At 42.3% G+C, this 27,601-nt stretch overlaps 1 protein-coding gene across 8 annotated transcripts; it reads left to right on the forward strand.

Annotated features, from left to right (window-relative positions):
* Positions 1-439: 439 nt before the first annotated feature.
* On the forward strand, positions 440-27,238 carry dvl1a (dishevelled segment polarity protein 1a). 8 transcript variants are annotated; one of them, XR_004332642.1, is made up of 16 exons: positions 440-901; positions 6,732-6,801; positions 10,415-10,536; positions 13,132-13,250; positions 16,762-16,900; positions 18,039-18,132; positions 18,292-18,361; positions 20,130-20,269; positions 20,822-20,898; positions 21,914-21,981; positions 22,149-22,490; positions 23,107-23,274; positions 23,392-23,607; positions 23,836-23,885; positions 24,625-24,663; positions 25,723-25,968. XR_004332642.1 is itself a non-coding variant. In XM_032520227.1 (15 exons), the coding sequence occupies exons 1-14, from the start codon at positions 732-734 to the stop codon at positions 24,627-24,629; spliced, it is 1,800 nt and encodes a 599-aa protein (XP_032376118.1). In that variant the 5' UTR covers positions 441-731; the 3' UTR covers positions 24,630-24,663; positions 25,723-25,968. The 8 variants fall into 8 exon arrangements, 7 of the variants coding, with proteins under 7 accessions (XP_032376117.1, XP_032376118.1, XP_032376112.1 ...); XM_032520227.1 differs by lacking the exon at positions 23,836-23,885 and having other exon boundaries at positions 441-901; XM_032520222.1 differs by lacking the exons at positions 23,836-23,885; positions 24,625-24,663 and having other exon boundaries at positions 447-901; positions 22,149-22,274; positions 22,356-22,490; positions 25,723-27,238.
* The last annotated feature ends 363 nt before the right edge of the window (positions 27,239-27,601 follow it).

A 27,601-nucleotide genomic window follows, 5' to 3' on the forward strand; every position in this document is an offset into this window, starting at 1 on the left:
ATATTACAATTTAAATGGAAATAGTTTTGCTTATTGCATAGTTTCTATTCCTTGGGTTATCACCACTACTCATGTCTAAAATTGGTCACAAAATATTTTAAACTATATATATATATACACACACAGTATATACAGTATATATGAGAGAGAGAGAGGGAGAGGCTATATTTGATCATATTGAATTGATTTGAATGAATGAGTTAAATTGACTGTGTCACACAGTAGCATACTCTCCCACTGTTCTATAATAATTAAAAAAAGAAAAGAGTGAAGCCAGGCCGCCTTCTCTTTGTTCCATATAATGCCTGTACAGTACAGTGCAGCCTACAGTATGAGTGTGTTGTGTAATGGCCTGCGCACAGCCCAGACATACCACTAGATGACAGCACTGTCTTACCAATTAGCCTGTAAAAAAAAAAAAAATAGCAATATTCCCAACTCCATATCGCAAGGATGTGGACTGTCCCTTCCTGTTTTAGTGCCGAGAGAGCCACCGTAGCGACTCACACCGGAGCAGGAATACAGGCTCTCACAACGCGATTATGTCTGGATTTTCTCTGGTTTTGTCCAACACACGGAGCTGTATTTCCCATCGTGTTGTGTCCAGGTTTATGTATTAGGGACTGCTGTTATGTTATTCTACGGGTAGCTGGTTAACATAGCAGGCCTGTTTATTGCGCTGCCAACCCTTGTTCCTTTCATGTGTCAATGATTGTCCTTCCCTCACTCTCATGGCGGAGACTAAAATCATATATCACATAGACGAGGAGGAGACTCCTTATCTGGTCAAACTGTCCGTCTCTCCAGAGAAAGTCACCTTAGCGGATTTTAAAAATGTCCTCAACAACCGACCGGTCAATAGCTACAAATTCTTCTTCAAATCGATGGACCAGGATTTTGGGTAAGTGGCCACCATGATTAGTATTCGCCTGTTCGTCTGGCTCACTTATTTATTATTGCAGTGTGTGCGTGTGTGTTTGCTTGTGTATCCTATGTAAAGCGCTTATTACAGGCCGTGATAGGCAACATCAGACGGCGCTGGCTGCAACATTGTTCCATGTGTGCCAACTACAGCACCCTGTCTGTTTCCACGCTCCTGGCACCTGCTCGTTGTTACTGCCCTGTGCGCAGTGGAGGAGACACATGAGTGTTTAAAGTGATACCAGATCTGTCCAGAGCCCTAATCACGCAGCCCTGCATGCATTACACAGAACCAGACCCTTGCTCCCCTTATTAACATCAATCTATTAACCCACATTAGTGTCATTGTATGAACCATGTGCAATGTTGACAAAGCGTCCACATGTTTTTTTTTGTTGTTTTCATGTTGTCTTGTTTTGGATTCCCTGTGTCTGGTTATTGTAGCATGTCATTTCCAGCATGTGTTTTATTCATCCACTTATAATTTTTTTTTTTTTTTTACAAAAACACACAATGGACTGCAGGTGAATCCCAAGGGAATATAGCAACCCCAAGCCAGTGGCTGTGACTACTAGATATGCAATCATGGAGCCACCTTTTGCATGTAATGGCCCCAGAGAGGGAGATCTGTTGAACAATACTACATCCTCATGAACTTTTTTATTTCTAAAGGATATTCTGTGTTATTACAGTAATAGCGGACTGACAGATTAGAAATGTTTGTTTTCCTGAGGAATACATTTAGGTTAAATAATACACAGGGAAGGGCAATCACCATCACATCCTTCTATTTGGTGATAATATAGTATGGTCATTTACTTGTCAGGAGAGATACTTTCATGGTTAAACATACAGTCATATTTAACCTGATTATGTTGTAGCATAATGCATTACATGTTGTATAAAAAAGTTTTTTTTAGCAAATGATTGATGCCTAATGGAATAATTTAGTAGTATTTGTCTTTACTGTATTTTCTTATTTTCACGGTGAATTCTACCCCAGAAAGTCACGGGGACTACTTCTTCTAGCCATTGGATGCTGGAATATTTCTTCCTTCTTTCTCTTCTTTTGTTTTCTCTCTGTTCCTCTTTTTGTAGCCCCATCCTGATTTTCTGGAGTTGTAGCAGGTCTACAAAGCTCTTTTTTAAAGCTCTCTCTTGGTCAGCGAGATCTATTTGCTTTAGGCCTCTGCTGAGGATAACATATTTGTGTCAGTGCCTATTTCTCATTCCAGCCTGAACTGTCATACATGGGCCCACACACATTAATATCTAGCATAGTAATGGCAAACATGGTTGGAGGAAATGCAGACGCAGGCAGTGTCTATAGAGCCAAACGTCATACATTTCCACTGCAGCCTGACCTTGTGAGGGAAACTGGCTCTTCCTGGTGGCAGGCTAGGCTTGGTGCGCTGCTTTGTCCCCAGCCCCGGCTTCCTGCCTCTGTTGCACTGCAGGCCTGGCTGCTCACTGGGCCTCAGGTGATCGACAAGAAGATTATGAAAACAAACAAAGCATGTTTGCTTTCTCCACATGGAGACGTGGCTCCGTGTTGCTGAACACACCGCTAAAGTAGGACGACCTGCTCCTGCATGTGCACCAGCAACTCATGTCAAATTATGCAATGAATTGGACATTGTCAAATGAATGTGTTTTCCACAATACTCCGTTTTATAAAGGCGTCTCCATCAGCATTCCAGCCTTTGAGTTAAGGTTGAATATGCAGGCTCTGTGTGAGTGCCGTATGGTACTGGCACAGTATGGAAGCAAACCTAGTCAAAGGCACAGAGGATAGCAGCGCTTTGTGGTAGCCTTTCTGGCTGTACTGCATACACACGGACAGTATGGCTGCTGGAGAATTAGCTAGGGAGGAATAAGACTGCTGAGCAGAGAGGAAAACATCAAATCCCTTGCAGTTATAGACAGTGTTTGAAATGTAAATTAGCAGTCAGTGCAAGGTCCTCTGTAGTAGACCCCCTGCTGTGCAGAAAAAAACAGACATTTTCTTATGGGATTGCTGAACTACTTTTGTGCTGGCAATATCAGCTCTCTAAGTAATGGCCACACAAATTTGATAAACGGTTTGTCCCCGAAAAGCCTCAGCTTACCGCAGTGAACATGTCATTTCAGTTCCCTTTGGAATCGGTGGTTACATGTAACCCTGGGCTGTGGCATTTCTGTCCACACAACAGAGCGTAGGGAAATTAAACGATGAACGCTTCTTTGTGCACATTTCATACCTCAGTTGGTTTCCCCCCAGTAATATTCATTCATTCATCCATATTCATAAGACAGGAAGCTAATGGAGCACATGTTTTCAAGCAACCCACTTGGCTTTTTTCAGAGACTTCAAGGGGATGGTATGGCGTTTTGTCATTGCCACTGGTGGTGAGTGGGTTTGAGACCTCACTATAATGCAAGTCACAGAGGCACTCTGGAGCTGAGGAAGCAGCCAAGCTGAAGCTCTGAAAGAAACAGTCTTGTCTGTGCCTTAGAAAACAGGGGGCCGGGGCGCCTGGATACCTCAGTTGTTAGAGCGGGCGCCCACATATAGAGGTTTACTCCTCGACGCAGCGGGCCCGGGTTCGTCTCCGACTTGCAGCCCTTTGCTGCATGTCATTCCCCCCTCTCTGTCTCCTTTCATGTTTTCAGCTGTCCTGTCAAATAAAGGCCCAACAAATAATCTAAATTAAATGAATAAATAAAGAAAGAAAACAGGGGGTTGGTAGGGGAATCTTTCTTCTGCTGAGGTAGGGGTGCTAATCCCCTGTAGTTAGAGGACAAACATCTGCAGTCTTCTGCACATATGCACCCCTGCCTCACCTCGCCTGTTTGAGGATAGTGACAGATTTCACAGGTTATACTGCATTTGTGTGTCATAGCATTAACAACAATACTTTTACTGTAATGTTTTATTTTTTATCCTTAACGCAATCAACTTGCATAATAAACACAATGAGAAAGGCTGCGAGACACTAAGAGATTTTATTTAGATAGTTAAAAGGAGAGTATCTGTAGAAAACTGCACTTTAAAATGTCACTATCATTCTTTTTTAACACTGTCAATAGAAGAATGTTGGAAATGATTTTCTTCAACAAGCAAGTTTTTATATTTTAGCAGAATACCAAAAGCAGCTACCCTGGAAATTCAGAGTTCTTGCAAGAGAACAATTTGAATTTAATCAGCGAGTTATCTGGCATCGAGTAATGCTGCTCATTAACTATGCCCTTGTAGCCAAGCTGCACCAATCACATCGGTGTATCGGATATAGGCGGGCCAGAGGCGAGCTAAACAGATGACGACAGTTTAATCTACCAGTTAGCTCTGCTGGTAGCTAAGCATATGGGGCTCTGGATACGTCACCCTGTGTGTTGTTGTGATTGGTCGTTGTGTTATCCAATTGCGTGCAGGGAGATTTTCAAATGTACGCTTGGTAACGCCCCCTCGAGATGGGCAACTTTCATTACTCGATGCCAGACCCTTAATCTTTTGAATTTGGGTCTGGATTTACAGGCTAGAAAGCAGCAGAACTGAGCACACTTTAATATCTGTATTTTTTTTGCATGTATTACTGTTATAGTGATATTCAACAACGTTATCGCGTGTCGCATATCTCCTCATATTGTGCAGCCCTAGATCAATGGAAAATGGAAAACCCCAAACATCTAAACTTTGTTATTGTGATGCTATGAAAATCAGACAGTTACAGTAATTACTTTGACACCAACAATATGCATGCTATTATTAACAGCTTTCTAGGTGGTTAAAGTTGAATTTTGCTCTTTACTGAGCAGCATCTGTGTCAAATTGAAGTAAAATATTTTGCTTCCCTGTTTATAGTATCATTAGCATCAGCCCATCAAAGTCCTTGGGCTGCTGGCCGGTGTTGGCAGGCTTCTCCTGCCCCTGGTTTCTGCTTTAAGCTGTAGCAACCCAGCCCTCCTCTGTCTATCAATGCATAAACAAACACATCTAATCTTCCCCAGCTACACAGATATCCACAGCAGTGGAATATTAGTGATCACCAGAATAAATCTTTTGTCATTATCCTGTGAAATCTGTCCTAGTTAAGCTGTCACAGATCTAAGAAGTCAGATCTGTGACAGCAGCCTACACCTGTCATATGCCTCTCTAAACAGGGGTTACTGTTAGTTTGTGTGCGCGTGCGTGTGTGTGTGTGTGTGCTTTTTAAGTGTTCAGGGTGGAACTAACACTGCCTCTGATATCAGATGGAAACTAAAAAGAATGCAGGCCATGGGTATTTTACCGCATGATAAAGACGTCATCTTTTATGATTGCAATCATTTCTTGGTTCATCTGGTTCCAGTTTTTACGAAACACAGGGATATATATAAGAGATTTATTTTTTGCATGCCAGTTCTTTCAGAAAATGTCAAAATGCAGTAACATTGGTGACCTGTGTGTGCGCAAGTGGAAAAGGCAACCTTATCCAAGTCAAACATTAGAAAGAAGAAGCGTTGATATTTCCTTTACACGGGCCACTCCCACATCCTCACAAGTCACCTTACAGCTGGTCATGCAGCTCGAGAGAGAGGATGCAAACACTTCCTACCTAACAAGCAGCTGGCAGAGTCAGCCCACCCCTCCCTCCCTTCCCCTCCCTGAGGTAGAACAAGCCACAGCGGCTGACTCTGTGGTCGTCAGTTCCAGCCACAAGGCTACGTTATCTCCGTCCACCATTCCCAGCAATACAGCTCCCACAGCACGCACAATAACACAACCCGGCTTGACTAATCATTTCAGTAGCCAGGGAAGTTCTGGCAAACAAGAAGTGGAAAACTAATCTGTAAAGTCGCTGTCAGAGACACCCCTGCATCAAACCTTAGGCTTTAATGCAGCTCTCAACTTGTGCCTCACCCTTTTCATGTACCGTGTTCAAAGCCAAGGAGCTAATGTGAGATTCCCACAGACGCTCAGAAATGCTTGGTCGTTCCATTTCTAGAAAAAAAGCCTTTGCAAAAAACAAAAACGCTGTGCACAAAGACATACAAGGGGGTTATGTGTGTGTATGTCCGTGCGTGTAAGGTGTTTGCCAGCTCATCTCCTGTACCTATTGACCAGCTCCAGGTTTGATCTACGTGACACAACCTAGCAGGTGCGGGAACTGGTTGCTGCTGTGTCCCAGCAGGTCAGGGGAGGGAATTTACAACCAACTTACCAACACACTGAGGGAGGATCGCACACTAGATCACTCTATTAATACACACTCCTGTGCCTTGACACCCTGTTGTCGCCGCTCTGAGGATTTTCCTACCCACTCACACATGTATAAAACATTTGTCTGTCTGTCTGTCTATCTGTCTGTAGGTCAATCTGTCTGTCCTCTATCATCTATCTATCTATCTATTCTATCTATCTATCTATCTATTTCTATCTATCTATCTATCTATCTATCTATTTATCTGTCTATCTATCTATCTATCAACAGGGCACACATGCAAAGGTTACTACCCATTTATTGCTGATTTGTGGCCCTATCCTTGCCAGCTTGAGCGGACCTTATCACATTGTTGTGCTTAGTGTTACTCAAAGACTAATAAAGAAGCTAATGTCCATAAATCAATAAACAAATAGAGGCTTTGACTGAGTGTGTCATCCCTACTGCTCATTGAGCTTACCCGCGCCAACAAGGGTACAAACTTAAGCTGTTTGAAAGCATTGTGGAAGATTTGACTTACAAAGCATGAATTTCTCTCAGTCTGTATCAGAATTTCTTCAGTATATCAACTCAATATGTGTCCTTCTCCTGGTTGGTTAGCCTGACTGTATCTGTCTGCTTGTTCCCCAGGGTTGTCAAAGAAGAGATTTCCGATGACAACGCCAAGCTGCCCTGCTTCAACGGGAGAGTAGTGTCCTGGGTAAGTGAGATGGATTGTGCACCCATGCTGCCCCTCTCTCCCCGGTGTGCTGCCTCAGCACTAACCAAAGAAATGTGGAGCACTTGTGGATCATGTAAATCTAGCCATGTAACGCCTCCGCAGAGCTTTTTAAACACTCTTCACCTTGAGCTCACTGTTCAGCTGTATTGTATAAGTATGGGTGATTCCATTAGATATTAAACTTAGCTACTGTTACAAAATATAATCAGAAGTGGCTGATTTTGACTGCTTAAACAAGGAATATCGTACTATAGTGAAACCTTTTTCAATGTCAGTTACTCTATTTACTTCTGTAGCTTCATAGTGATTTTTATTTATTTAAGATAAACAGGGTTTTGAATCCAGATTTTTCTACGGGGACAATAAAGTATGATAAATCAAATCAATCTGTCATGTTAAAGGAGGATTTACATATAATTATTGTTCTGTTGTACAGAACAGAAGACACAGGTTAAAGCAAACGTTGATGGAATTCTAGAGCAAGAACGTATATATTAGTTCGACAGTCCGTGTTTAATCTACTTAGTGTTTTTTTTTTTTTTAGATTATTTTAACAATCCAGTATGAAATTCATTAGTTTTCTTTAAGTAAAACAAGAGATTGTATTCTGAACAAGCCGCCATGACAGTCTTGCTTTGAATTTCCGGAAAAACCAGACCCACGTGACGCGTTCATCCAATCAGCTGTTGTCGGCAAACGGCAATCAGCATTGCTTCATTGCGTTCCGAGGCACTTTTTTTGGCCAACTCGGGGAGGCCGTCAGTGCGACTGCCTTTTCTGCCAATGGTCAGCCGTTGGGTTAGTGTGTCAGGGCCTTTACACAGTCTCAATACTAACGACAGGACTTCAAGCATGTGGTCCCACTTTACCACACTCACACAGTGTTTCCTACAGATTAGAAAGCAATTGGGGCGGGGGGGGGGGGGGGGGGGGGAAACGACGACAAACAGTCAGTTACATATTGGGATGTCATTACGTAATCATTTGCATAAAGCTTAATGGTTGTGTCAGCAAGGTAGATAGAAAGAAATAGAGATCTTTAGCCAACTAATCACAAATTCATTACAGAAATTTATTTTAACTTGTAATTATTACTTAGGTAGCCTCTCTTTGAATTAAAAAAAGAAATTCTACAAAGGGAGGGAAAAAAATCTATAAAGAATTTTCAAAGAAGGCTGGCTTGCCCAGGGCCAGTCCAGCTCAGCGGCGTCTTTCTCCTGTCGCGTCCTGCTGTCTGTCCGACCTACACCGGCCCCGCACCCTGTCCCTTCTTATCTTTCCACCTGCCTGCTCACTGTGCGCGGTGCTGGCGCACATGAGGAGAGAGGGGAGGGGAGGGGAGGGGCTGCTCCTGTGCTCCTCACAAAACAGATTCAGAGAGACGTGACTGTTTTAGAGGCCACAGCAGAGAAATATCTCTCGTGCTCGCTGGACACTACTGGCGAATTTTTTACAGAAAGTTGCCAGATTTGTTGGTAGTTGAGAGCAGGGAAAGAAAATGCAGCTGAACAAATGCGTAAAAATGTTAATTATAATAATAAAATGGTAATTATAATAACGAAGGGGCGACCTCTAGCTCACCCAGTAAGAGTGTTTGCCCCATGTAGGCCAAGTCCTGCAGTTTAAGTAGTCATCCCCCATCTCTCCCATTTCCTGTCTGTCCACTGCCACAGTCTAATAAAGGGAAAAGCCCCAAAAATATTATCTTTAAAATAATGAAACGCAGTGTGTGGCGGGCGGTGTTGATTGTGTGGCGCACTGCCACAAATTAGTCTATGTGTACCGACACTGCTGCTCAACAAATACTTAGCCCAAAGGTATTTTATGCATCTTCAAGACTGACTCACATTTCATTTACCAGAAGGACTCCATACACTACACCAGGAGTTCTCACTTATCTAGTCTTAACAACTACTCAAAGAGCTTTTACATAGTACAGGAACCATTCACCATTTACACACATTCATACACTGTGGCCAAGGCTGTCGTACAAGCCGGTGCAATGGCATCGGGGGAAACTTTGGGTTCAGTGTCTTGCCCAAAGACACTTTGACATGGGACTCCAGAGCCAGGGATCAAACCATCGACCTTCCGATTGGCAGGCAACCACTCTACCACTGATCCACAGCGGCCCCTGCAAGGAGCTGGGAACTCCTTTCATAAAGATATTTCTTAACCGATTAAATGCATTTTTAACAGTTGCATACATTTTTTTAAATGTTTTAATATTTTTTTTATATCAGCCACATATAATGCAATTAGAAGAATCATACTGTTGTGTCATTCCAGAGTATGCTCCGACGTTTCTTAATTCCGGCTGTTTGACAGTTATGGCAAGCGTGAGACCATCAACAACTGTACATCAAGTCCTTGCCTCATATTACCTTCCATAAAATAACTCTAATGAGCTGGTGCACTGGTTATTAGATTCGGAATGAGTGTCAGGAGAGAAAAAGTCAGAGCAGTGCATCCATCTTACTGTAATAATAATGTCAAACACCAAAATCAATTTTGCACAAAGCTGGAGAGCCAAGAACCAGAGTGGAATCCGAGTGGGCATGGACACAGCACACAGAGACAGAAGGTGATAGTGACATCTGTGAATCCAAAAAGCTCACATTAGAATAATCATAGTCCATGCAGTTGCTGTTATTTCCACGACTACCTGCTATAACCTTCATTATTCAGGCTCAGATGAAAGGAAAGTAGTATCTATGGGACATCATCCTTTGTGCTGACACTCAGCTGAGTTCAAGCAGTGTGGTCTTTTGTTTTGTTTGTTGTCGTTCGCTGTGTTTCTCAAGTGGTTTTTATGCAGCCAGCCACCAGTCATCCCTATAGGCTTCTTCGCAGCATCTCATTTCATAGCCTTTCCTCTGTACTTGTACATGCAATGTGCTTGTCTCTGGTCTCAGTATCACTGTGTTGCAAAGTTGGTTGACGTTGTTTTTGATCCTCTCTTTTTTTCCACTATGGGTTAGGGATGCACTGATCTGATACTGATATCGGGCTGATACTGACTCAAAAAGATGGATCGTGTATCGAAGACAATTGTGCTGATCTATTTAATTCAATTCTATGTTTATGTATTATATACATCATATACTGTAATTTCTGTGTAAGTTTTGAGCAATTTGTTGCATTAAAAAAGTTTACCCTTGAATTGTAACTCCTGTTCATTTTGAAGATGTTTTACCAAGTTGCTGTCACAATTTTTAATTTGAATAATCAACAAAGTTTAGTAAATCTATATCTCTGTATTTATTTATTACATTTGGTTTCGTAACAAATAAATTAGGAAATCAATGTTAAAGTCCAGTCTAATGTTGTCTTACACATAGGAAAATGATCCCAGTCACTTCCACCCAGTGAGCCATACAGCTTATTAATTAAACACTGGGTATTGGATCGAGACTCGGTTTTGGCCGATGCCCAAAGCCCGGGTATCGGTATCATGACTGAAAATGTTGGATCGGTGCCTTCCTACTATGGGGCCTATATTATTTAACACAATATTGTTTGTGTTTCTCTCAGCACTGAATATGTCTGCTCTTTAACAAATCTTTCCTTTGCTCCAACTTGTCTCTCTCAGTTGGTCCTGGCAGAGAGTGCCCACTCTGATGGAGGATCTCAGTGCACAGAGAGCCATCCAGAGCTGCCCCCTCCTCTCGAGAGAACAGGGGGCATTGGAGACTCACGGCCTCCCTCCTTCCAGTAAGTAGGCTGATTACTGCCTGTCATGTATGCACAATTTCACACACATGGGCATGCACGGTAGGCAGCTGTATTCAACCACCCGATCCTGTGCATTGGGTGACCTTTTTATTTCACAGCGTGCCATATGTGCTAATCAGAATGTGGAAAGCTCATTGGAGAGATTTGTCACCACAGGCTCATATGGGAGGTGTAGGTGGTCTATACGCCTGTGTGTGAACATGGCATAAACTATGTGTTAAAGCTTGAGTGTAGGAACATGCATGGACTGTGATTATTTCTCCCACTTATGTGTATGTTCCATCTGCCCACTCAACCATGGAGTAAGGCGTTACTCCGCTCATCGGTGTAAACATGATGCGTATGCTGCCAGTGCTGCTGATTCTTGAAATAGACTTCGCATCATAAACATCTTCAGGCAAATACTGGCAGTCAGTGAGGCCCATTGTATTCAGTCACTCATCCATACTCGGCTAATAAAGGCACATGCAGCCCATAAACATGTTGGTGCCTAAAAGCTAAGAAATGGAGATGTTCTCGCCAGCCTGATGACTCTTACCTGAGTCCAGACTTTGACTTCAAACTGGCAGATTGGAGAATATCACTGCACTCGCTAAGCAGAAGTCCCACGCTAAATATAGCGGGAAGGGCTGGGGGGCGGCAGGGGGCAAGGGTTGTTGCCATTACTGCACTAGAGCAATATGGCTGAGGCTCTATATTGAGAACATGCAATCTGTCATGTCTCAGTGTATCTCTTTATCCAGCGTTTGACATCTCAGCTCGCTCTTGCCCTCAATGGGCTGCCCCCTGCCGTTTGGCTGTCAGCTGTCCTGATGACTTTATTGTTCCTGGCCAGCTTTTACTACGACTACGCCACCTTGTGGAACAAAAAGAGAAAGTGCCGGCCCCATTACCCCACGTCATGTCCCCCCGCCCCTCCTTCACTCTTCCTTTCTCTTTCTCTCTTTGAGTCAGATAGGCAGGCCTTTCTCTCAGAGAAACAGCATGGTGAATAGCCATATAGAAAATCTCCTCTCTTTCTGAAATGAATCCCGTCTTCCACCCTTTACTTCTCTCTGTAAATAGCCAGAATATTATTACCACTTCATTTTCTCTTGTGCTGTATTCATGCATTTCATGTGTTTGTTGGCATGAATGGCACACAGAATAGGTGTTTTTGGCTGAGAATGCACACAACTGATGTGCTTCTGCCTGGTAATCCGGATTAACTGACATTAAAGGGTTGATAGAACGGTTATATAGGGTACACCCATCTCCATTTCCAAGAGGGAGGGGGTGGCGATTGGCAGCAGACAGGGGTGGGTTGAAAGGGGGTGTCATTTGTTCACAGCTGCAGCCTAGCGCCTTGGATAATCTCCCCCCGGATCAGCAGACCTGCCGCCCCGGCTGGTCAGCAGCCATTGACAGCCTTGACAGACAGGCAGTCACCACCACATCCATCCTCCCACTGCTGTCCAATAACTACCAATAGAAATACATCCAAACTATGCATATACATAGTTACAGGATATTTACATACATGCACTGACCTGTACTGGTGAAGCCCGGACCAGGTGCACCCATTAGTACCATCGCAGCAGAAGCGTGTAGCAGAAGCATGCCTCATTGAATGCTTCATCCGGCTGAGTGAACACAGCAGACACAGCATATTGTCTGCTCTTGTGTTTTAATTTGCTTTGATCATCCACACGCTGCCACTGAGGTGTGTAAGAACATTGCTTTTAAACCATTGCAGGATGATGTTTGTGTTTTATGCCTCTTTTGTTCTGTTTGTATACTATGATAATGACACTGTTTGCACATGAGCACTGCCATCTGAGCGTGCATGAGTGCATGAATGCGCCAGCGTGAAAGTGCAATTATTTATGCAGGTGTAGGGAACATGTTGCACACATGCTTAAGTGTGTGTGACAGACTGACAGCGCTGAGTAGAGTTCTCACCAGCTTTAGGTTTCCTAGGTGCCCGGTGGCTGTGTAGGTCCTTTAACCGTGGTGCCTGAGGCCACAGCGTCTCCAACCCTCAGACAGAATACCAATCTGTCCTCCAGCCCCACCAGAACCCCTAGACTCCTCCCAGACCCCAAGTATACAGGCCAGCTTATTGCTCAGCCCACACCTGATCAAACACTTCTTGCTTTTTTATGCAATCTGTCATTCTCCCCTCTCTGTCTCTCTCTTCCACTCGTGCTCCAGGCACCATCTGGGCTTTCAATAGGTCTCATTAATGCCAGTATTGTCCAGAATGGCTCCCTCGCAGGGTATCTGGTCATTAATGACACTTAGTGGAAAACACATCACATACCGCAGAACAATGAAACTGCTATTTTGGCCAGAGGGATTGAATTTGTAACAGAGTCGTAATATGAGTTGCATACTCCCCTAAGGCTGAATGGCAGGCAAACAGATATTACAACAGACAGAAGTATATCGTAGCGAGGGATTATATTCAGGAGTGTTGGTCACAGACTGGCTAGGGAATTTGAAAGATCTTCTGTGAGAGAGACAGAGGGAGTTTGTGTGTGTTTTGTACATCATTACGAATCTGACTGAAATTTTACAATGTGTGAATTGTAGTGCCAACGCGGTGAGCAGTCGAGATGGCCTGGACACCGAGACGGGAACAGAGTCTCTCCTGAGCCATCGCAGAGAGCGAGAGAGAGAGCGGGCACGGAGGAGAGCAAGAGAAACTGAGCGTGAGTATTATCAACCAGGAACAGATGGATCCTAAAAATGCAATTATCTCGTCATTTACAAGTAATTACAGTTCACTGCCTCTCACTCAACACTTAACTACCTTTAAAAAAGAAAAGAAAAGTGGAAAGACAGCAGACCTGGATGTAAAGATGCCCTCAGGGATGTTGTATATTGAGCTTTAGCAATGTGAGACCTAGAAACACATAGATATCCACTTTCTCTGAAGAGTGATTAAAGTAAGGAGTGAAGAAGTTGTCAAACTTTCTGGAATTCCCTGTCTTCCCAGTGAACCCTACTTCTGTTTCCTGTGTGCGGCTCAGGTTCATGGTCAGAGGCTGTTTTCAACTTGGTAGTTACACTCCAATCCTGTACGATGATTACACCTACTGTCAGAAGACACTAGTGTTTAGTGAAATTTCACATCTTTTTCAGCTATTGTTGAGATATAAGTGCAACCATCTACAGTCTACTTTGAAAAGAAATGTTAGAATCTTGCTTTTAAAAAGCCCCTGACAGCCGTTATCAAGTGTGGACACATCTGCTTTATCGCTTTGACATTTGACCGCAGCAATTTCTATAGAAATCACTTTGGTAGAAGAAGGACAGCTTTCCTCCTGCTCCTGTGAAAGAACTGCTTTCCTTTACAGACCCAGTGTTTTTAATATGAGAGCCTGCCAAGCAACATCACATGAGAGAACAGGATAGACTAGTATACTGGTGCTGCAGGAAAAGGTGTATTCTGTTATCAGCATGCCTGTGATATTTTGAGAGATCTGCTTCATTCTATTCCTGTTCTTGCCACACAGACCTTTTTTTTTGGCAGAATTCGTTTTGTTTTTATGACAGGAAATAATGAATCAGCAGCTTCTGATGCTCACACTCTGCTTTTGGTTTTACTCACAGCAAAGCCAGTTGTCTCTCTGACTCTTCTCCCCTTGTCCTCGGCAGAGCAAAGCATCAAGTTGAAGTTGTAGGAAAAGCTGTAACTGTTTTGCATTATTGGAAACAGATTCAACTTGATCCTCGCCGAATAACCGCACATTCACATCTATTGATTACATCATTCTGGTATATATTGTGCAGGTTTTTTTTTATTAGGCTTAAGACATATTGCTCAACTTGTCAGATCTACTGCTGCCAAGTGCACAGCTTTTGTTTGTTGGCTGATGTTGAAATACCTCAATGAACTTTGCAGAGAATTTATTAAGGATCATCAACCAGCTAGCTGGCTCATAAATCTATCAAGAAAGACCTTCACGTATTGTACCTCGATGTGGCTGTGTTCGCTCAGTGATTGCTATTGTCGTCACATTGCTGGTTGCCCCACCTCTTTACCTTGCAGCCTGCAGCAGCAGCAGGAATTACCCTGTCACCTTATACACACGCTTCAAGTGATTTCTTCTCAGCGTGAATGCTTGCTGTTTTACAGTGATCTGTTAAAGTGCTCAGCCCCGGTAAACAAATCCCTTCTTATTTTCTGTTTGTGCTGTAGCGTTTTAGAATGAATGGATGAATAATGCAGCAGTTGAACCTTTTCGGAGGTTGAACAAGTGTTGCATGTTGGATGGAGTTATGGGATATGATCTGTTTCAATGCCGCCAGGTGCTCTGCATCTTAACCGGTTGTAAGACAAGACTCTAATGTTCAATTATTACATTGTAGCAGAGAACATTTAATACACCAAAAAAATATATAAAAAAGCCATTGCTTTTAATTATAATGCTGTTCAGGGCTGAATGGTTGATGTCAAAGAAGACATGGCTTAGCCAAAGCACTTCTGCTTGTGTTAAAGTATTAACACAAAGCAAAAACAGCTGGTGAGCCTTCCTCCGTTATTAAAAGTATTTGAAAAAATATTTTTCATGATGCAATGCTGCTAAAAGCATTTGGGTTTTTAATAACCTGATGGTGTTTTCACCTGAGGCAAGGATGGGACATGACAGCACATCATATCCAATCCCAACTTATCTCCGTTTTGGAGAAAACCATCATCTGATTGGTCAGAGACAGATTAGAAGTCATTCTGTAGTTACGTGCCATGGGAGGGAGGGACGAGGCAATACTTCCTCCTGACTCCCAGCTCAGTTTCTCTGCACATCGGATGAAGGCGCATTGTCTGCTTTGGTGAGAGGGATTTGTTGTGTTATGTCCGTCGATGACATTTGACATTTGATGTTATATGATATATGTTGTGGTTAGTTTAATCCAGGTTTTTCTATGATTACAATGTGATTATCGTTAGTTCTAATAGTCGGGTTCTTGTTTTTCTTTTGAAAATGTCAAGATTGAAAATACATCCAAAGTTTCACTTCTTGTTTCATTACTTGCCGCTCTTCACGAAGTACCTTTATGCTTATTCCCTATTTTTGTCACTGCCTCTATTGTAGAGAAGCTGTCAGGAGCCAGCTGGTGGGCAGAGAGCATCTTGGTCTCAGACTGGCTTTTAGAGAGCAACTAGCACAGACGGATCACAGCACAAAAGACACAGATTTCAGTCTGGCTCGGTGAACCTGCACTCTTGTTTTCTCTGGTGTGTCAGTCAACTGAGCGTGGGAGGAAATATGGTTGTGTTGATCATCGCAGTGGATGTCTCTGCTGATTGAGTGCTTATGTTTAATAGCCCAGCGTTCATAGAAGAACCCTCTGGGCGGAGCAAGTGATGGGAGCTACCACATTGCTGGAATGTTTTGCTTGCTCTCGGCGAATACGCTGGCTGCCACACCCTCTTAGCCTTATGAGACCTTTCCAGCCAATCCGCTGTCACCCTGAGACAGCACCGCCTCACTGGCAATGTATGTATGGTGATGGCCAGGGTAGTTGTACACTGCTGGTATAGTGAGAGTACAGTAAGGCACTGTATTAAAGTAAATACTGTATATCTAATTGCTTTTTCTATAATAACATGATATTGTGAAGTAGGGGCAGGACTGCATAAGCATTATCCTTCTGCCTGCTCCTTCTCAAACGTATCCTTTTTTTATTATTTGGTAAAATCTGATTGGTTTGTCTATGTTTGTGTTTTATCTTTGTGATTTTATGTTGTTTATTCTTCTTTTACAACATACTGTTGATTGTTTGAGTTAAATTAAAAAAATATAAATAATCAAATTAGATCTCAAGTAGCTGAATTTATTTTTAAACTTTATTATATAGCCATTATTTTTACCTTTTCAATATTGTACTGAAGCCAAAGTCCTTGTTATTGCTTTATTCCATCCCCCCACCCCCTGTACTCTACTGTAGACAGTATACAGTAGAAAACCAAGTTCTGCTTTTCAGTTCATATTTTCAACAATGCTCAAATCTTCCACAGGTCTCAGAGATTAAAGCTCCTGTGTTGTTTCCGTCACTGTTGCACAGATAACTATTATCTTTTTCCAAATGCGCCACTGTTACTAACACTGTCTTTCCTCCCCTTCTTGTTTGCTCCCTCTCGTTCTGAATTGACCCCGCTATAAGCAACGCTACCTCCTGTCTGACTAAATGCTGCTCTGCTCTTTCTCTCCCCAGTCCCTCGCATCAACGGCCACTCAAAATCAGAGCGCACTGCAAGGGACTCAGCCATGGGTTACGACAGCGCCTCAGTAATGAGCAGCGAGTTGGAATCCAGCTCATTTGTTGACAGCGATGAAGACGAGGATGCTAGCAGGTAACATTCAACCTCACATCAAAACATGTTTCTTCTCTGTCCAGACACTCAGATCAATAGCGTTTGTTTGTTTCTGAATCTGTTGTTTTTCAAAAAAATAGTGATTAGTAGTTAGTAAACAACTTAAAATACAATATGTTGACTGTGGCTAGGGCTGCATTTAACAATTATTTCCATTAATGAATCCATTCTTTTTTATTGATTAATCACTGTCCTGACACTCTCTGTGTTTCAAATCACCTGTTTTACCTCTCTAACAGTCCAAAACCCATAGATATACAATTAGCAAAGATATAACACTCACAAAAAGCAGAAAACCCTCACACTTGTGAAATGGCATTTAGCAAATATTTTGCATTTTTGCTTAATCCATGATCAAAATACTAGCTGATTACATTTTTTTAATCAATTAAGTGATTAATCAACTAATTGTTTCAGCTCTAGTTGTAATTGATCTACCAGCTATATAGGCTGTGACTCCTTTAAATCACAATCAGCTACAGATGTCAGTCATTAAAGCTATAGTGCTTAATTTCTGTCTCCCCCATGAGGAATTCTAAGTAATGACAACAAATCTGTCTTCATCACTGGACGCCACAATCTTCTGAACACAGCCATACTGAGAAATACAGAGAGAGTTGTGTGGAGCTGCTAGTCTTAATTAGCTTTGTAGCAACTCATTTGGCAATGGCTGAATGTAACAGACGTTCATTAATAACAAAATGTTACATACTAAAACTTTGAGTTAAAAACCAAATAGCAGCACAGTATATATGCTGTATGTCATCTTCTTCCAAGGCAACATAAAGCTGCTTACAGACGTTGTGTTGTGGATGCAACATTCAAGGGGGGGGGGGGGTTAACAGCACTACAAACGTTGGCTTCCAAAGTGACAATTAGTTTGCATTCTTGTTATGTAAAGCACGATTGTATTTTACTGCGAATGTTTTCTTTCATTTTGTCTACCTCCTGTATATAAATCTACACACACATTTACACTGTAAACAACATTTTGCTTAACGTGTGAGGTCATTTCTTTACAGTCTCCCATATGGTATGGATGTACTTACTTCCTATTCCAATATCATAGCTTTCCCTCTCCAAATCATTATTTTCCATCTTTTCTTCTGTGTTTCAGGCTCAGTAGCTCCACAGAACAGAGTTCTTCTTCACAGCTGATGAGAAGACACAAGCGTCGCCGACGGAGGCACAAAGTGGCCAAAATAGACCGGGTGAGCACCGCTGAGACACATCATTGCCCCTGGTGGAATGAAACAAATTGACATTGAGTATGAGAAACAGATGAGTGAGCTGATTGATACAGCCACTTGGATTATTTCTGATGTGTTTTACTGTAAGTCATGTATTGTGTCTTCTTCCTGTCTTTTCAGTCTTCATCCTTTAGCAGTATCACAGACTCAACTATGAGCCTCAACATCATCACTGTCACGCTCAACATGGGTAAACCGAACACTTCCATTGTGTATACAGTATACAGTCCCTGACAAAAGTTTTCTCGCTTATCTATTTTGTAGAAACACCTGCTATTAACCTGACTTTTAATTAATCAATTGGTGTAAGAAATAGCTCATGCACTGAAATAAATGAGTTTCACTAAAAAAAGATGTATTATTTAAACAAGACAGAAAGGTCAAATTTTGGCCAGACAAAAGTTTTGTCGCCTATACAGAAATTGAACAAATTTACTACAAATTACTAAAATATGTCAGCAAATTAAATAGTGGTGCTGTGAGATTCAAATTTAATATCTTGTATGACTTCCATGAGCTTGAAGGACTGCATCCATGCGGTTTGGCAAGGATTCATACAATGTATTGATGAAGTCATCAGGAATAGCTAGGAAAGTAGTCCTGCATGCCTCCCAGAGTTCATCAATATTCTTTGGTTTGGTCTTCCATGCTTCCTCTTTCATCCTAACCCACGTATGCTCAATGATGTTCATGTCTGGTGACTGGGCCGGCCAATCCTGGAGCATCTTGATCTTCTTTGCCTTGAGGAACTTTGAAGTGGAGATGGAAGTATGCGATGGAGCACCATCCTGCTGGAGAATTTGGCCTCTTTTATGGTTGGGATTATAAGAAGTAGCTAAGATTTCTTGGTATTTGAGACTTTTTGATGGGGGTTGGCCTCCACCTGCAGGTGGTCGACACTGCCCCCAGTCATGGATGTGAAACCAGAAACCCGATTGGTGTGCGCATCGCAAAGTTGTAATGTTTTCTGAGTGGCACTTGGAGCCCGGCGGGCTTGAATGGTGAATTCCCTGTAATAGTTTGGCGGTAAACTGGAAGGTTTTAAATCAACATGATAGAGTTCATCTCTGAACAAATTCCAACCTTTTTACTCATTCTTTCTCCAGGGGTCCAATCCTCTATTAGTCAGAGCAGTCTTCTCGGCCCGAGCTGTGGCCTGGCAAATGCCACACGGTTTTTCAATTGTCTTTTGTTTTGTGCTGGCTTCTGGGCACTGATTCGACCATGGAGGCCATTTCGAGACAGAATCCGACAAACTGTTCTGGTTGACACAGGGACTTCAGGGGACCAGGTCTGGTGGAGCTCTGCTGCATTGGAAAATGGGCTGGCCTTGGATTTTTGAGCCAACAAACGGTCCTCTCGAGCAGTTGTCTTGCGGGGTCTGCCTGACCTGGGCTTCTCAAAAACATCTCCAGTGTCTTCAAATGTTTTTTTAATCCTCTGTACTTGACGCTGAGACACATTGAAGGTGTCTGCCACATCAGCAGTGGATCTGGTCTTCAGCCTCTTGATAATCAAAACTTTAGTCTCAGGGTGAATCTTAGGCCTGTTTGCAGAGGTCTAGTTGCAGTTGATGTGAAGGTCTAGTGTACTGGGGTTTTTATACACACCTGAGACCTAATTGATCCATTATTAGTCACAGGTGAAGCTCATATGACAAGGCGACAACACTTATGTCTTTGCAAAAATTAACTCAATGGGCTTTACCAAGCTGTGAATATTAGAATAAATTTTGACAGTTTCTTTTTTGCACTGAAACATTATTACAAAAGCTGTTGGGATTTAAATGAGCCATTTCTTGTAAATAAATCTTGATTAGAAATATATTTCAGCGGCACTTCAGGTCAATTTGTACACAAGCGACAAGACTTTTGTCAGGGACTGTATATATCTATAGCATAGCTATTAGCATGTTTTTCAGACCTAATACTGTGTATTCCCTGTTTTCTCCCTGACAGAGAAGTACAACTTTCTAGGTATCAGTATTGTTGGTCAGAGTAATGACCGGGGAGACGGCGGCATCTACATTGGCTCCATAATGAAAGGAGGCGCTGTGGCTGCTGATGGAAGAATAGAACCTGGAGACATGCTCCTTCAGGTACTCTCACAGATACAAAATATTATTGAACATTTGGAGTTTTCGTCATCATGCGCGTCTTTTGTGGTAGATATCAATGTTTTTGGCAGAATGAAAACTCCTCTGCAGCTGCTGTATGTATGTGTGAAAGCTGATCATGACACATAAAGAGATTACTGTATTTCTGTCTGAGGCTTTGTGACCTATTAAGAACTACAATGTTGCATTCACTTCTGTTAAGAGGCTATTTTGTAAAAGTTGTAGTTCTGCCTCTCCTTTTCCTTCCTGTTAATGCCTCTCTCTTGATCTCTGTATGGCTGAGCTGTACAGTTACACCCTCTTTAAAACATGGCCGACCAAAATTTGTTGTTTCCCACATTTACAATATAGGTTTTATTTTGACTGTGTATCCCTTAGAAAGCAGCTTAGGATTTGCAGTCATCTGAAGGCCTAAGAGCAGTGCAGAGATTAATGTGCACTGTACAAGTGCATGAATACCCTGCCTTCTGCAGAGCTTCAAAACACAAATTGTATTTAATGAGTCAATTATGTATTTTGTTGTCTGCCAATCAGGTGAATGACGTAAACTTTGAGAACATGAGCAATGACGACGCTGTGAGGATCCTCAGAGAGATTGTTTCCAAAACTGGGTAAGAACAGACAGCTAACTCAGACAACTACTGAGCATTATTTAACTGTGGAACATTATCATATTGAGAGCTTAACTTATTGTATGTAAGGTGTAATCTTACACTTCAGACTGACACGTTAATCATATAAGGTGCTGTTTAGGTTCTAAAAGGATTTAAAAAATTAAAGGAAAGCCTTTTGAGAAAAATCCTGAGTGTAAAATACAAGCATATCCCTGCAGTTTATCGATTGTTGCCAAAACAGCGTGTTTTTTGCTAAATTTAACACACTTAAAACACTTTTTCCAGACCACATTTATTATCTACTTTCCTGCCTCACCCTCGTGCTGGTTAATGGGTTTAGAGCAAGCTTTAACAGGACATACAACTTAACTTTACTGTACACACTAATATTCTACAGCTTTTTAACAGGGAGTCCACAATGCCTAGGGGGTCCTCAGAGTTGCAAAGTTTTTTTTCAAAAGGAAAAATTATGCCTGAAAATATACATTAACATGAATCCAACATATTAACAAAGATAAATCAGCCTCTTTGTTAAAAAGAAAATGAATATACACAACATTGATGATGGGCTTGCCTTAAGGTAGCCACTATGGTAACCATCCACTGGTACAATCACATGTATCCTTAAGGATTCACTGTGCCCTCTACATGTATGTTTAAACCATGATGTATAAATAATATATGAATATCTATCCATCCATTTTTATCTGTCTGGCTGTCTGTCTTTTAATATGCAACTCAGTTTTATACAATTTATGACCTTGCTCCGTCTCTCTTTCAGCTAAGTGGTCCTTGGCCTAAAAAAAACGTTAGATCCCCCTACAGTATGAATATGCAGATTAACGTGTGGTGTCATTTACTGACTTGTGGGACTTACTTCCCGCCGAATGCAACACTGACTTGATCTCTGAGCTGAGGATTAAAACAGTATAAGAGATGAATGTAGACAGTAGTCTGTTCTGTTCACAGTGGTAATACATGTAAACTGATTTTCTATTTGCTTCTTCTCCAGTCCTATTAGTCTTACTGTTGCCAAATGTTGGGACCCATCTCCACGAAGCTACTTCACCATCCCTCGTGGTAAGAACGACACTAGTTCTATATTGCAACCACACAAATACATATCTAATTTTTCTTTGCAAATGCATAATTTTTATTACATTTGGAGCAATGTTACTGATGTTCCTGAACAGGTTTGACCTTTTGAAACTATTATCCAAGTTGCCTCATTTATTTCATGTGTTCAGCTGAGCCAGTGAGACCCATTGACCCAGCAGCATGGATTTCACACACCACTGCTCTGACAGGACCTTACCCACACTATGGTAAAAACAACCAACCACCAACTCACTCTATGAAGCATCCATTATGTGGTAATTATGATAACCTTACAACATTTAAAACAATTGAAAAGTTCCACATGTTAATACTTTCTCACTTCTCTCCTATCCTAGAGTTTGACGACTTGCCTCTATCTGCAAGTAAAACAGACATGGCAACCATCGTCAAGGTGATGCAGTTGCCTGACTCTGGCCTGGAGATTCGAGACAGGATGTGGTTGAAGATCACCATCGCCAACGCTGTCATTGGTGAGAAAAGCTGAGCTGTGTGAGCACACACAAAACAAAACGCAAACCTTTGTTTCATGTAGACTGTAAATGCACTGTAAGTAATGCTTGTAGGTTGGAGATATACACAGGCCTGCGCTGTATGCTTAGTGCTCTGAACATAGGTACATTGGTGTATCAGGAATAGCCTAATGCCCCAGTAACTCACCCAAAATAAACACCCCAAAAAGAAGAACAAATAAATGAATATGTTTTCTGAATGTTTATTTGCTAAGTTGAATTACAAATGTGAAATTTAAAACAGGCAAAAACATTTATTACACTATCGGTAATCACATACTAACTTTTTCTTAAATCCCTCAAGTCATTTCTTTGAGGTTTATTATTCTTAAATTCTAGAAGTAGTAGTAGAAGTATTTGTTTATTTTTCTAACCTCAAAATCAACGTCGGAGGCCTATAAACTATCGTACATACAGTAGTTTGGGCATTAATCAAACCAACTTTATTCAAACTTCTTACAACACTGTGCTGCCTTTCCATATGCAGCCGCTGTGGCTGTTATGCGTGTTGAGTATTTTTAGCATCTGTTCAACACATTGGAGCTTGTGTGTGTGTTTGTGTTTGTTGCTGTGTCAGGTGCTGACGTGGTGGACTGGCTTTACTCCAGAGTTGAGGGATTCAAGGACCGGCGAGATGCGAGGAAGTACGCTAGCAGTCTGCTGAAACATGGCTACCTGAGACACACCGTCAACAAGATCACCTTCTCCGAGCAATGCTACTATACCTTCGGGGACCTCTGCCAAAGTACAGCTACTTCTCTAATTGTGCTAATAATGCAACTCTATGTGGATGGATTTTTTTTATGAATATAAGGATTATACTAAAATTTTCCCTTACTGGTTCTGTTTTTTCTCCAATAAGACATGGCATCACTCAATTTAAATGAGGGATCCAGCGGTGGAGGCTCTGAGCAGGACACTCTGGCACCGCTCCCTCCCACCAGCAACCCCTGGCCCTTGGGTGGGCAGCCATTCCCCTACCCTCCCTTTCCCTCTGCACCCCCCAGCTTCCCGCCAGGATACTCAGACCCGTGCCACAGTTTCCACAGTGGGAGCGCAGGCAGCCAGAACAGCGAGGGTGAGCAATGAAAAGCAGGGGTGAAACGGGCCTTTGAGTTTTCTATCTGGCTTTCATTAATTAATGTGATAATTTGACTCAACATGCAACATGGCATTATCACTAATCTAAATATTGTTGACACATGATGTCAGTATTAATAAGTGTCTCACTCGTGCTAATTTCTGACATTGGATTGCATCTTTATTATCAAATATGTGTATTCTGAAACGCGTCCTGTATTGTCAGGTCAATCATGAGCATCTTGAGTCATGCAGCGGACAGCTCTGCAGTACTGGGTGTGTAAACAAAAACAATCTGATCAACCATGTTGATTACTAATTGCCAGCTTGAAATGATCCACACCGAGTCCATCCCTCTTCATCAGTTCTCAAATGATCCTTTGTTTTCATCATGAATCAGAACGTGATCAGTGCTTTGTGTTGCTTCTGCATGGTTTTTGGATATCTGCATTGAGGGAGAGTGGAGAACCAGGGGGTGCACATGTACATGAGTGGGTGGCTGTGACAGTGTGGTTGTAATATATATTTTAAGCCGGCTACATGTTACATGTTACCATCTTACTTTGATTTTTTATTGTTTTGAGTTGTTCATTCAGAAATTGACATGTCTTGCTTTCGCCGGTTGTCACTGTTGTCAGTTGGTTCTTCTGCAACCTTTGAAACGTTTAGGGACAGAGAGATGACAAAGATAAGAATAGCCATGCAATGCATTTTGTATGTATTTTTGTTTCTTTTGGCACTTTCAAACAAGTCTTTGTGGGTAATTATGTTTCTGCCTGCTTGTTTTAATAATAGCATGTTTGCGTTTTTTGCTTTTTTTAAAGAGCAGTTTCTCCGTAATTTGAAGATTTTTTTTAGTTGGATGACAAGGAAAGGGCCTAAAGCAGCCACGGGTGTAAATTAGTTCTGACCATATGGGCCAGATGTAAAGTGGTAAGGTCCATTAGGTCTACGGGAAGGGCTGGGAGGTGTGTGTAATTCTGTTGTTCCCTCTGTTTCTGCTGGGCAACGGTAGACTGAAGGAGGAGGTAGTCCCAGGACACTGGGGGAACCGGTAAGCCTGCTAACCCCCTCTCCTCCTCTGCTGCTCTCTTTCTTCTTGCTCTCTCTATCTCACCATTCATCTTCTTCATCTTATTCTATTCCTCCTCTCTTTCTCTTTATCTTGTACTCAACATTCTCCACCTATCATAGTGTGGCTTTAAGGTTGTTTTTTTCCCTCCGCCCTTCCAATGCGTTTTCCTCTGCCCGTGTTTGTCCTGTTTGTCCATTCTCCCTCTCTGCACCCCTGGGCATGCATTCGTACTGTGCTGGGAGGTGCATGATGCAGGATGATCACTCCAGGGTTTGTGCTATCATTCTCACTGATAGGGGGCGATCATGCACCACTTTACCCAGTACTGTTGGGCTCATTGCGGAAGGGGAGGTGTGGAATGAGTGATTTCGCAACAGCGTGGTACACCATCAGTACGACGCCACCAGTGTGCATTATCAGCATTGACACATGACACTAACCTACTTTAAAACAATATATAATAACCTTCTTAAACAAATCTATAGTGTAAGTTGTGTTATTCTGTATTATCAGCCAAGTGCTGTGTAGTAGTGTCTTACTGATGCAGGTGTATCATGTTTACATTTATAACCCGTGAATGTTTTTGGTGTTTGTATGAATATCAGGTGAAGCCCATGGTATGAGTTGCTGCAGGTGGAACTTGGGGGAAGAATCCTTTTAATTGTCATGTTTGCCATTGACTGTTGACTCTTACTAGATTGCATAAGAACATATCTTGTCACACCTTAAACAAAGTCCAGTAGTGAATTTAATAGCATTCATGCATTGTATTGTGTATTGCACATAAGGAGATCTTTCTCTTTTTGACATACCATGTGATGTATAGTGTCTGTTGCAGTTCATGAAGGCTTCAATAAGCCTTATAATATACAGTATTTTGTTCAATGTGTGACCTGCCTCAGTGTAAATCAGTAGCTAAAGCAGTTGGTCTAAATCAGCTGTAGCTGATGAGATGGAGCTTCTGACTGTTTCATATTGTTAAGTGTACTTATACTGTGGACAACCAAGCTAAAATATCAATTTTTGTTTCCTCAAAAGGAAGCCGAAGCAGTGGATCCAACCCCAGCGCAGGCAAAGGTAGACTCCCCTCCCCACAGGAGAAGGGCCAAAGGTCAACATGCAGTGAATCAGAGCACCGTGTCCGTGGAGGGAGGCGTGGTGGGTCCACCAGCCAAATGAGCCATCACAGCCACACCGTCTCCAGTCACAGCCATGCTCGATCAAGTCACAGTCAGTTGCACAGGACTTACTCTCACTCAAAGAACAGCCACCTCTCCTTCACCTACAGCCATGCCCCCTTCACCCAGCCAGCGCCAGGCTCATGTGCCCACAGCGAGCGAAGCCATGCCTCCTCCTACGGTCCCCCAGGCTTGCCTCCCCCTTATTGTCTTGCCCATCTGGCCCCCAAGACCTCAGTGAGTAGCAGCACGCCCCCTGGAGCCCCTCCTGGAAGAGAGTTAGCAGCCGTTCCTCCTGAGCTCACTGCCAGTCGCCAATCCTTCCAGCATGCTATGGGCAATCCCTGTGAGTTCTTTGTTGACATCATGTGACAGGTGACAGTGCCTTCAAAACTCATTGAGCACAAAACAATTCTCCCGTGAAGCCACTCAGCCCCTTCTCTCTTTCCTCTCAGTCTTTTGTGTCTGACCGTCTCCAAGTTCAGAATGTAGACACTGACTGCTCCTCTACCTAACCCCCTGCTATCTGTCTATTCATGTGATGTCCACGCAAAGGAATACAGGCAGCAAGAGCACAACAGGACAGAGGCCTCTCACACATTAAGCACGGGTCCTCTGTGGTGGAAAACCCTCTTTTGTATTGACGTGACGTGTACAGTTTGTGAAATGTGAGTGGTATTCAATGTGGTGATACTTTAAAGCTGCCACGCAGACATTTCCGGGAGTGTGTACTCCACCTAAGATATTTTCTTTTCTACAAGACCTTAAAGCTGGCTGGGCCTGGATCTCAATCCCCCAGACCCAGGCCGACACCTACAGCCCTCACTTAAAGACCGTTTCTCTGGGCCTAGGAATCTCCTGATTCATTTCTGTGCATACAGATAAAATTTAGCATGTTACACCAAACCTCTGGCCCCATTTCCTTTATATTGTGGCATCGCCACAAGCTTAATTACCTGCCTCCTACAAAAACGCTAACCTCGATCAGTTCACGATTCGTGGATTTCTTCAACTTCATAAAGTAGGCCCTGTAGCCAGCCGTTAGTTTAACTAGGCTGCATATTGCATGACTGTCTCAACTGCTTTAAAGAAAAGAAATTTTATTATTACATTTTGTTTAAAGTATTACCATTGGGGGGGAGGACTTACCTCTTACCAATGTTCTTAAGGAAGAATCCGTACACTGGACGGTTTTTTGTGATGTTATTTATGTGTATGGTGTCATACTTTGTCTACTAAGGCTGACTGACAGACAATCAGACATCACCCTTTGTGAATCAGTGGCCACCTTCCACTGTCCTAGCTGTGCTTTGTTGAATGTACCATTATTCCTGTCAGTGATTAAACCCTGACAACACACAACAACACTTTGGTTTGAACAAATCTAAGTAAGCAGATGAACTTACAAACAGGATTGCAAACAGTGGGCACCTACTACAGCTGTGAAAGCAAACTGTTGTTGACGCGAGATAAACCAATCCTGGATTGTAGCGAGTGTGAGCTTCAATGAAAGTCAGTGCGATAAAAGCCAAAGCCTCACATTGTGTGGTGGATATTTCTTTTATAATGCAGGAGCTGTCTGTGATGTAAATCTCTTTATGATTCTCATCTGGTACCTCTTACCTATTTTATGAATCCTGGCCTTCAGATTCTGATCTTCTGGCAAAACAATGACAAACTCCTGTTGTCTACTGAAAGTACAGTTACAAGAGGACAATAACAGACACTAGTTTTATGAG

The sequence above is a fragment of the Etheostoma spectabile genome, chromosome 7 (genome assembly GCF_008692095.1).
Source record: "Etheostoma spectabile isolate EspeVRDwgs_2016 chromosome 7, UIUC_Espe_1.0, whole genome shotgun sequence".
In the NCBI taxonomy this organism is placed as follows: Eukaryota; Metazoa; Chordata; class Actinopteri; order Perciformes; family Percidae; genus Etheostoma; species Etheostoma spectabile.